The sequence below is a fragment of the Pleurodeles waltl genome, chromosome 5 (genome assembly GCF_031143425.1).
Source record: "Pleurodeles waltl isolate 20211129_DDA chromosome 5, aPleWal1.hap1.20221129, whole genome shotgun sequence".
NCBI classification, from domain to species: domain Eukaryota; kingdom Metazoa; phylum Chordata; class Amphibia; order Caudata; family Salamandridae; genus Pleurodeles; species Pleurodeles waltl.
Genome location: NC_090444.1, coordinates 1632283512 through 1632295778, shown reverse-complemented (window position 1 = coordinate 1632295778; position 12267 = coordinate 1632283512). Strand labels below are relative to the sequence as shown.

Genomic DNA, 12267 nt, shown 5'->3' with positions numbered 1-12267 from the left:
TTTGGGTACTATGTAGGGATTCACCATCAACGAACCTGGGTGGTCCAGCTTCCAGTAGGCATTGTAAGGGGGTAAGGAAAGTATGGGGTATGAGGGTGAGATGCAGGGGTAGTTGTGGAGGGTAGAGGTAAAATAGTGCAGGCTTATTGTTATTCAACACAGCAGGCGTGAACAGCTGATTGGGATGTGGGGCAAAACAAGGTAAAATTGGGTTCGGGTAAAGGGGAGTGCGCACGTTTGCAGGTTTCTGGATCGGCAGGAGCAGACTTGCATGGTACATTTCTGTTTATGTTTTTGAGAAAAATCTTTTTGATTGTAGTTGGTATTTTTATTTTTTTCATATATCGAAGGTTGGTGTAGGCTTGCTGGTGAAGATGGGGGAAATAGCTTTGTCTATGTGGCAAGATGGTAGGGCATAAGCTGCATATGTGTACAATGAATATCTGTGGTCTCGATAAAACTAAGCCGGGAAAGGTTACATTGGGATTAAAGGTCATGCAACCAGACGTGTGCATGCAAGAGACCCACTTCCCTTGGAATAAACAGGAGTTTTTTAAGGATTTAGGTTTTTCACTATTTGTTTGTAAGCAGCAAAGCTTCACTTCTAGTGGGGTGGCAATCCTTGCTAATAAGTCTATATGTTTAGCCGGGCGTATAGCTGCAGACAAGTTGGGCTGTTGGGCTATTGTATTGTGTGGGGGAGGCGCTATTCACCCTGTCTTCAGTTTATGGTCCTAATCTGGATGAGGCTGCTGTTTTTGATCTGTTGAATGTGAATTTGGCCCTCTAGCCCCCCCCCCCCCCCCCCCCCCATTATTCTCTGTGGAGATTTGAAGGTGCATCTTGCTCTTAAAAGTGACCAAGATGCAAGTCCATTGGACTCGGAGCAGAAGCCGGTGGTATATAAGGCTTTGCAATGCTTAATGAAGGATCATGGCCGTACAGATGTATGGGATAAGTGCAAGTCCCCGGACCCCGGCTTGACGTTGTATTCTGCTCCACATGACAAGTTGGTTTGACTAGATTATTTCTTTGTTTCTACTGCTTTGGTCAACCTAGTTAAGATAGAAATATTTCTTAGGGTTCTTTCAGACCATAGTCCTCTGGTCCTCGAAGTTCCAGTGATGTATATTCTGAGACCACAGAGATGTTGGACTTTTGACAGGAATCTGTTGCAAGACGAGGTATATGTGGATGATATGTGTGATTGGATAAGGTGATTCTTGGAAAACAATAAAGGGACTGCCTTGACTGACCTTTTGTGGGATGCCTTAAACACAGGAATTAGGAAGGAAACCCTGAGCTTTAGTTTACATCAGCAGAAGCTAAGACAGAACGAGATATGCAAACTATAAAAGGAGCTTTTTGCAGCAGAGGAGAAACTGATTTTGAGGTTAATTAAGGGGATGGATTTTGAAGGGACTCAGCAGGAAATAGTCCTTTTAAAATCAAAGATTAATCATTATTTTAGTAGGGAGTTGGCTTCAGAATTTCATCATCTCCGATCAGAATGTTATGAATACCGTGAGGCCACCGGGAGACTGTTAGCTGGGCAGATTAGGCAGAAGGAAGTGACAAGTGGTATAGCAGATATATATCTGATGCAGAGGGGTTGATTTTTTTAAACTTCACCTGTTATTGATGGGGTCTTTAGGGGTTTCTACCAAGCCCTGTATACCGATGAACCTGAAAACTGATTTGGCGGTTACGGGGATTTTCTCAGGGGTTTGGATATGACTAGACTAAGTGAAGAAGCTCAAGGAATGTTAGGTTCCCCAATAACATTAGATGAGATCTCTGAAGCGATAAATTCCTTGGCTACAGGGACAGCTACAGGGACAGCTACAGGATATGACAATCCCCCACTTGAATTTTATAAAACTTTGTTTTTTTTAGCACTCCAACAGGATATGCTCCAGACCTTTTTGCAGACACAGGCGGGATCAATACCACCTTCATGGGAACTCACAAACATAATTGTTTTCAAGAAAAAAGGTAAACCACCTCTCCTCCCCAACTTATATACGCCGATTTCTTTAATAAATGCTGATGGGAAGATCTATGCTAAGGAGTTGGCAAATCAGTAGAAGGGTTATCTTGCAATTAGTATCACTTCGGCAACATGGCTTTATCCCCGAAAGGGAGCCCAATAGATCACGTAAGAAGGGTGATTGCCCTTTTTGACATGGCTGAAGCACTAAAGACACCATTTGGTTTAGTCTTACTGGATTCCAAAAAGGCTTTTGACAGGATATCATTGGGAGTTTCTCTTGGTAGTACTAGAATGATAGGGGTTCGGCAGTAGCTTTATCAAGGCTATTACGGCGTTATTCAAAGCCCAAAGGGTTGTAACACGAATTATGGGGCTAGAGTCGGATTATATACAGATCTTAAGAGGTGCTCGCTAGGGCTGTCCTTGTTCGCTTTTATTATTTCCCCTATATATAGACCCCTTTACAGTAAGGCTGGAGAACAACCCACTCATCAAACTGGTGACAGTCAGTCAAGTTGAGTATGAAGTGTTAGCGTATGCAGATGATATCATGGTGGTTAGCATAGATTCAGCTGAAACAGAAGCTCAGGCTAGGCAGTTTGGGGCATTCTCAGGATATAGACTGAATGAGGCTAAGACCCAGGTGTTATGTACTAAAAAGAACCAACTTTAGGGGTCAATGTGTTGTGACAGATGCTGTATATCTAAGAGTTAGAATTACTCCATTGTTGGATGGGCTGGTTGAATTGATTTTGGCACCTTTATTACAGAATATCAAACAAGATCTTAGGAGAATTGACCATCTTCATCTTTCGTTAGTTGGGAGATGTAATGTACTGAAGATGACTATTCTCCCAAAGGTGTTCAATTTTTTTTAAGACTGTTTCATTTGAAATTAACAAATATTGATTGGTTAAACTGGAGAGTGCTTGCCTCAGCTGTTTATGGGGATATCAGGGACCCAGAAGAGGAGGCTAAATATATGACCTTGCTGCGGTCACTAGGTGTGTGATCGGCCCCAAACTTTACTTTTTATAATTGGGCATGCATGCTGCAACATATTTTTTAATCTTGATTGTGGATCGACCAGCCTGTGTGAATGTAGCAGAGTCTCCATCTTTTTATGAGCTGATTTTGGGAGCTTAAGCTAGGGCATTCTTGGTCACAAATATAGAACCACATTACTATAAGAAAACTAGGTTTAAGATCTTAAGAACAACGTATAAAGTCTAGAATCAGATCAGGCGGTGAGCTACTGGTACAGAATCCGTGAGAAGATGTTGAATTGCAAAATGCTAAATGGGAGGCTAAGTTTTGGCCTTTGGGGCTTTATCTTCAGGAATCACTGGACCCAGGTAATAAGGTGTTACTAATGGCGGGCCCGAGAAGCCAACATTACAAGATAATCTTTAACCTTTACCACACACCTGTCGGGAGCCCAGTGTGGTGTGAGGTTGCGTGATATGAGTAGTAGATGTAATAGGTTTGACTTAGAGTAGTCTGACACAATTAATATGTTTTATTCATGCCCAAACTGGAAACATTGAAGCAGGATATTGAGAGGTTTTGGGCTTGAATATTGGCAGGCAGGTGTGGATTTCTCCAGCTTTGATACTTCTTGGTGTGATCGACAGATCGGAAGACTGTGAGGCTATGAGGGAAGCATATTTACTTTTTATCGCTATGACGGTTGCCTGCTTGTGGATTGCATCAGATTGGCTAAACCCTCACCCCTCAACTTTCGCAATGTTGAGATCAAGATTGTTAATGGTGTACAACATAGAAATTAACCAGGAAATGATGTAGTAGTAAGAGGCAAAAGAAGCAGAAGTGGGGGACCAGATTATGGGTTGCGATTACTAGTTGGATGCAAAGGCTGATGCCCCAGGATTAGATTGGGGAATGGTAATTAACTTTGTAAATTATGTGTTAGCTATTATATGTGTAGCATCGTTCTTTTGTTAGGCACCTGTCTCAATGATTATGTATTTACACTTTACGGACCAACGGGCATGATGGGAGATTAATATGCTTTTGTTCTGGAACTATTTTGATTGTTATTACGTAGTTGAAATCCCTGCCCTATCTGCTTTCTTTTTCTTGGGTAAGGGGTGCTGGGGAGGAGCTGCTGGCCTGAGGGCATGTGTTGGTGTGTCTGATCTTGGTCTTTAATAAATAATAATAAAAAAAACCACTGTTAGAGAAGGTGGATAACACAGTTTACCCATCATTTTACCATGGTTTACCATCTATTTGCCACAGTACATTGACAGTTGGCTTCTTTAAACAACTTTTGTACCATGAACTGTAATTGACATTGGCAGTTTGTGTTCAACATTCAAATATATGTTTTTCTTGATAACTGTGCAACAAAATCATTCACTAGTGCAGTGATCGCACTGTCCCTCGAGGTAGACCTTTGAATCGAATACTTTGCCCCAGAAGCCAGATACAGAAGACCTAGGAATGCATTCTGCTCATCGATTACCATTGGCTTTCGGTTTGTAACTCACACTTTCTGGCTTTACATGTGCTGACTTTATTTGCTGTAGGCTCTCCAAGTTCAGTTTGTCCCTCCCATTGCTTAAACCATGTTTTCTGTATCCTCCCACTAACTCACTTTCTGTTAACGGGACTTTAAATCTTGATCTTATCTTGTCACTTTTGCAATGCATTCAAAGACCAAATACACCTGCACCAAATTTCAGTCGCAGTCTTCCAAGGGTTTTTTATACTTTTCTTTCTCTGACTTCAAAGTGAGAGGGTTTATGTGACAATCTTCCTGGATACTAGGAGTAGGGAAGAGTTTTTTTTTCTAGCACACGAGAATGTTTAAATGAACTGTGTAAGTATTTCAGAATATATCAGAATTATTAATACAAATGAAGCACATTTTGTTATTTCTCAAGTGTGTTGGAAACAAATACTTTAATATGATCAAAACAAATCATTAAGCTAGGTGAATCCGTTTCCGCACATTTTCCTCTGTGCATTATATAGTTTTATTAGTAAAACTGTATGTCTGTGCAAACGTAATGCTCATTTCAATTGAAAATGTGTTGGCCTTAATGGCAGTGTGCTGCCACACCATGAATACTCCACTCTATGCCACTCCACTCTTCTCTGCACCACTCCACACTACTGCCCTCTACTCTGTAATCCACGTTACACAACTCCGTGCCACCGCACTCTGCACCACTCCACACTACGCTCTACACCGCTTCATGCTACACCTCTACCATGTACCACTCTACCCTATGCACTTTTCGCCACTGCACTCTACACCACTCTAGTCTAGGACTTACCAATCTACTCTGTACACCTTTACTCTATGCCACTGCATTCTATGCCACTCTGCATCACTGCACTCTACACTAATACACACTACAACTATGCACTTTACTCTGTAACACTCAACTCTGTACACCACTCTAATCTACTCTGCACCACTGTTTTCTGTGCCACTGCACTCTACACCATTAGACTCTGTGCCACTGTATGCAACTGCACTCTACCCTGCAACACTCCACATCACTCTACTCCCAAACAATCTACTCCTCGCCACTCTACTCCATTCTGCGCCACTCCACTCTATGCCAATGCACTCTACACCCCTCCACTCTTCTCCATGGCACTCTACGCTAATGCACTCTACACAGCTTCACTGCCACTGCACTCTACTCTGCACCACCGTACCCTACACCACTGCCCTCTATGCCACTGAACTCCACCCTACAACACTGCACTCTGACACTCATCTCTGCATAAACGCCATTCTACTCTGCACTACTCCACTCCACTGCACTCTATGCCACTGCACTCTGTGGCACTATACTCTACTCTGCACCACTCTATGCTACTTTACTCTGCACCACTGTATGCCACTGTGCTCTACGCCACTCGACTCTTTTCTGTGCCACTGCCCTCTGCATCACTCAACCGTGCGCCACTCCACTCTGCACCACTCAAAGCCACTGTACACCACTGAACTCTACGCCACTCTACTTTACTGTGCGCCACTCCACTCCGCGCCAGTCCACGCCACTGTGCTGTGTACCACTTCACTCTATCCACTGCATTCTACAATGCTGCATTGTACTCCGTTGAATTTAATGACACCGCACTCTATGCTCTATACTTTGAAACACTCTACACCAGTGCACGCTACTCTGTGCCACTCCAATACACAACACTCTCTGCTGCTCCACTCTATAACACTCTGCCCCCCCCATTCGCCACTCCAATCTACCACACTCCACACCACTCTCCTCTGTGCCACTAACTTTTAGCCATGCTGAACAGCAACCACACTGCTGAACAACATGGCTAAAACATATTGGCAAAGCCAGTAGCTCTTGCTCAGGCGAGGCCTATTGGCTTTGCCAATACTTGTTCAGCTAAAGTGAAGAAGCTGGGGTTTGGCTAATGTCACTGGTGTGATGCAGGATGGTCATCAGCACATGTGGTGTCGCCTCTTTCTTTCGTCTGTTTTTTCAGAATGCTTCTGCAATATGCCGTCTGGAAGTACTTTATCAAATAAAGAATATGTAATGAGAAACTTATAGAGAACTATTGTGTTAACACATATAGCAGGACACAACATTGATTTTTTACACTTTAAAACAATGGTGTTAAGTGAATGACTTTGTTAATTTAACACAGTACTAAACTTGTGTATGTGTTGGGCTGATTAAATGCCAATGGCTGTTTGTACTCATGTTGATGTTCTGCATTTTGTGTTCGATGTAGGCTTCTGCTTGTAGGTGGGTGTGAAACGAGCCAAGATGTGTCTAAAGCTGCACAGTGTGGAATATCAGCCTGGAGAGTACTATCAGGCGCCCCCTACTATAAGCAGGTTACTAGTTATGAAGATGATGTTGCCACTGTAAGTAACCTTTTTCTACAAATCATTTATTTTAGCTTTGTAATTACATGTCAGACATTGTAGGCCCTCACAATTTAGCATGTGTAACTTGGGAGCCACCAAAGTGAATTCCTCCACAGTGTTATTTCCTATGTTATTAGATGTTTTTGTGGTAATAAAATAAACTTGAATTACATCTGGCGTAGCTTTGTTCAGAGTTTACCAACCATTACAGAACTGCAGGAAAAATAAGCTGGCTTCTCAAAAGTCTTGCTTGTTTTGTGTTGATGTAACTTTAAACATTTGTAAACAGAAGTGCAATAGACAGGAATTTTGGAATATTGGAGGACACTTGTGTGGATGGTGGCTGACACCACAGCTCTGTGAATAATATGTCGATAAGTTGGGTATGAACCTGGGTTTAGACATTCTCTACCCGAGTTCCTCAACAGTTTTATCTGTGGTTATTCCTGGAGATTATCTTTCGTAAACCGCCTTCTTCAGACTGGATCGAAAACTTTGCACCAATCGCTGGCTGTGGATGATATTTTGACAACACAAGCTACTTATCCATGCATAAAGTAGATCAATAAATATACTGCTACTACCCTTGATGGAAGATTTTTTTCATTCAATGTCGTCCTCTGTCAGGGATAAGTATTGCCCAACCAGTAGTCGTACCATTCCCTAGTTAGTGCAAATGCAAACTTCGAATAGGTTCTTATTTTTATGATGGTCACAGCACGGGTAGATCCAACTAATATTTTAAGACTATGTAAGGGTGGACTAAGAAGGCTTTAATCCATGTGCGACATGGTTTAAAACCACCAGAACCTCACAATGGGCTCTGCATGTCTAACATGTCAGTATGTTCCGCCGCTAAATTATTTGCTTAAGGAGGACAGTACATTCATGGACATATGCTAGTAGCTGTCCAAGTGCAAACACACGGACCATAGGCCTTCAATAACCAACTATTATAAAATTACGTAGATGCTAAACAATTTGTGAACTGTCTTCATTTGGATCCTCTATATTTAGACACAAATCTAGAGGGAGATACAGTCAAGTTAAGTACTCCGACTGCACCATGATCTTCGAATTTTAAATTTCCTGCATGCATGCTGTAAGATAATCTGCCTTGAAGCAGTAGGCTGTCTAATAAAAGGGTCAGGCTGTCTAATAAAAGGGGCACCGCATAGGTTCATACATAGAAGCTTTTAGCCATAGCATAAGTTAATTCTGCATGTGCTGTGCTTCTATGATCTCTTGCGATCTTTCATATGGGCATATTTCACAATCAAATCTGCTCACCTCCACATCAACCACGAATCATGAGCCTGGAATTCAGTTTTACTGCCTCAACTTTTGCTTTGCTTCTAAAAGCTAGTAAGGTCATTGTAGAAAGTTAATAAAAGACCTCAGACTCATGTACACTCTTCCTAGGCCCATTCCTACCACCATTGATTACCAAACATCTGTGTCTGGTAAAGAGAGTTGTAACATATTTTGGCCTATCAGTCTCAGTCCCTCTGTTTTTGCATATACATCATTATAAGAGTCATACTCAGATCAGAAAAGCACAACAATAATGTATCTGATAGCAAAGTCTGATATTTTGTTAATGTATTGAAAACCTAACCAGCAATATTTATGTTCAACATTAACAAATGCATGCACTGAAGCACTCTTTCGCAAGTTCAGTAATAGTCCATTTAGTTCAAATAAGAATATGTGAATGTTTATTGTTATTTTCTTACAGTTTGTCTAGAGGACAGTATGACATTAATCTGATTTTGTAGTGCTTTCGGTTGCCGTTGGTGCTGTCCATGTCATTGCAATGATTTCATCGTAGAGTGGAATCTGAAGTTTCTTGTGATGAGGGATAGGGTGTTCTGGATCATGTATAGATCTGTGTGGTGTGACATGCTTGTTGTGAGGCATGCAGTATTATCAGTAGTCCTATTGGATAGGTTGCAGTCAAATTGAAATCATTGAGATATGAGACATGCTATATGCAATGATTTGATATCACTTTTATGGTTTTACTTTTTAGAAAGGAAGGGCTATGGCGCCCAAGTACTATAGTTGTAAATTGGTTACTCCATTCCTACCCTCACCCACAAGTGAAAAGCGTGACATTGCACGCCTGTATATATTTCACTACCGATTGTTTCCAAATGTAAAATATCAGCGTTCTAATGGATATTTCCAACCACAGATTCCTCTCCTTAGAATATTCTTCATTGCCGTTAGGTGGAGTTGTGCATCTCCGTCCTGACTACATACAATCTTGTAATTGACACAAGGAATCCCCTATGCGCTGATGGCTGTTCCTTTATTCAGATCCAGAGATCTGCTTCTGAAATTGATGGTTTTCTAATGCCTTACAACCTCATTACAGTGTGCTAGGGAACATGTTCCCACCGAAAACAACTGATTTCAAGCTATGCCAAGATTGCAGGAACCAGATGTCACTCATGGATCTGCATGACGTATGCCTTTGGCACCCGGGCTTAGACTCTTAAGTTGTGTGATAAGTGAACCATTATGCTTACAAAGATGATTTGAGACCAGGAGGTAAAGCTGTGCGTTGCCAAGCACAAGAAGAAGTCACAGCCTTCTTATAGGTTCTGAGGTCACTTCCATTCACAGGTTGAATTTGGGCCTGCGATCTTGGAGCCATTCTCACGACCATTCCACATCCCATTCAAAGTTTTCTTGTAAGTCCAAGTGAAAATGCAGCTTAAAGAAGTGAAGCTGGACTTAACCCCTTTCCATCAATCTGACTTCAAGGTGAAGGCATGGGAATGTCAAGATGCGAGGCTCACTCCTTTGATGTCACTGGTTCCCTTTCATTGTATTGATCCTGATGAATACCCTGAATTTCCTGGGCTTTTCTCAATCCCTTAGCAGATGTAGGCTGTGAAAGAGGCCGTTCGTCATTCTGTGTGCTTTCATCTGGAACCAGAGGGGTCTCCGGACAGGTTACCATCAGCAAGTTCTCCTCTTCTCCTGGCTGCCTCCTTAATACCCACTACCGGGCCCGAACTATCTCTGTTACAGACTTACACTCTGACTCCACGATCCATCCCGGTTCCTGATGCCCGTGCTGACAGTGCCGGAAGATGACTCAGTGCTGACACATACGTCAGATCCCAAAACAGCGTCAGCCTGGCCGATGTTGCACTACAAAATTACAAAACGCTCAACTGGTTGCCATGTAGCCTGTCCCGAATCTGGTGACTCTACTGCATTATAGCTCCCTGATCATTACACTGATAATGCCTTATACCCTGATTTGCAAAACGTGAATGGGCTTGACACCTCTTCTGAGACAGAACTTGACTCCCCACATGTGCCACCAACTGAGAAGTGCCTCATCCTCCGTGCTGGTTCAGAGGGCAGCCAAGGTGCTAGAGCTACAGCTGCCCTCTCTGATAGCTACCTAGTTGAAACCATGTTCTTGTTTGCCTCTGAACAGACAGATTGCCAGATGTGTCAGGTTCACACCAGGTGACCCAGATTTTCTCATCCAGCATCCCACTTTAAAGAGCCTTATTGTACAGGCCTCTACCACTAAAGCAATTCCCAATTAATTCCTCACCAACCTGCTAGATAGGGAATCTACGAGGATTAAGGCGTTTGACACAACCATGTTTTATTCAGGCAGTCTGTTGCTCCGATTTGCTAACGTTGTCTGCCTGTTGGGTTGTTACACCCTTACCCTTTGGGACATGGCCAGCAAGATCTTGACGGCAGTGCTAGAAGACCTGAGGGCTTCCTTGGGCCAGACTATTCATGATGGGCCAGATGTGGCCACATATGTTTTTCATGCATGTTTGAATACCACATATTACCTTGGCTGGGTGGTTCATTCCTGTGTAGTCCTTAATCGACATGCCTCTATTATGTTTACTTGGTCCTTTCTCTTGATGTGCAGGCTTTGCTGTTGGACATGCCCTTTGATGGGTCTAACCTCTTTTGGAAAATGCAGACTCAACTTTGGAATGCTTGAATGATAGAGTAGTTAAAGCACATTCTTTGAGGCTATTTGCTTCTGCAAAACAGTTTCCGCACCGCTTATGAATATTTATAGGCCTCTTGAGAGGGCTAGAGTGTAGACAGAGACAGTCTCACAGCAACTGATGCAGCAGGCAATCCAGTCATTTCAGGACTGTGGATGCACCTCATAGGCAGCATGCAGGCCAGCAGGGACACCAGCCGACCATCTCCACCTCCCTGACCAACAAACCTTTTTAGTTTGCCCTCAGCAGCTCATGCCCACACAGTAGGAGTAAGGAGCCAACACATCCGACAGATTTACCAAAACGGATTTCAGTGGAGCACTCCCTGTCTTCTTATAGAAGGTGTGCTTATTGCTTTGTACAGGGCCATAGCAAAGGTACCAGACTTGGAGAAAAGCAAAGGTTGTTATTCTCACAATTTCGTTTTTGGAAAAAGGACATGGGAATTAGGCCTATTTTGGACCTTAATCTAATCAATGACTTCCTGTGGAAGTATAGATTCAGGATGCTCACGTTGGCCCAGATCCTCTCTGCTTTGGATCTAGGTGATTGAATGGTGTCCTTGGACTTGCATAACTCATATTTTTATATGTAACTGGCCTGCAGTCTCGCAGGCATTACCTGTGGTTCAAGGTGGGCCAGGAGCATTGTCACTTTACAGTGCTCTGCTTAGCCCACACCAGCATCATGTGGTTGTTCAAGAAAGTGACGGCAGTGGTCACTGCCCATCTTTAGAGGTTGTGAACTGCTGAATTCCTGTACCACTATGACGGGCTGCTGAAGGGAGGCTCGCCACAGTCAGTCGTAGACGAACTCCAGATGATGCAAGAACTAGTGGTATCTTTGGGATCCACAATCAATGAGCCGAAGTCCCACCTGATACCCTTGCAGGGGTTTCTGTTCATTATGGTGTTCATGGATATGATGGAGTTAATGGCTTTCCCTCCACAGCATCAAGTCCAAGAAATTTGTGCTATAATCCTGATGTTTCAGGTTTGCTTCTCGTTCCAGGTTAGGGAGGTTCTGAGGCCTCTTGGCCGCATGCATCCTCTGTCAACCATGCCAAGTGGCATGTGCACGCCCTGCAGTGGAACTTGAAGCCTCCATGGGTCGAGTACCGGGGCCACCTCTTCAACCACGTCCAGATCTTGGAAATGGCAGCTAAATGTCTTCAGTGTGCATTGATTGACTGCACTTCTTCCTTCCCCGATCGGAGCTGACAGTTGTGAAAGACATATCATTGTTGGGTTGGTTCTCACTGTGGGGAGTGTAATCAGAGAAATCTGGTCTCCAGTGCCAGGCTTGAGTGTCAGTCTTCTAGAACTGCAGGCTATTCTTCTGGCTTTAATGTCTATTTGTGCTGTCTATCAAACAGAGAATGG

General features: G+C 43.1%; 1 protein-coding gene across 2 annotated transcripts in view; it reads left to right on the top strand.

Moving 5' to 3' along the window:
- The window catches only part of NBAS (NBAS subunit of NRZ tethering complex), a 1762396-nt gene that overhangs the window by 298486 nt on the left and 1451643 nt on the right, over positions 1-12267 (top strand). For both annotated transcript variants that reach the window (XM_069235962.1, XM_069235961.1), the window contains exon 10: positions 6743-6878. In XM_069235962.1, coding sequence (XP_069092063.1) covers positions 6743-6878 — 136 coding nt within the window. The remainder of the gene's footprint in view (positions 1-6742; positions 6879-12267) is intronic.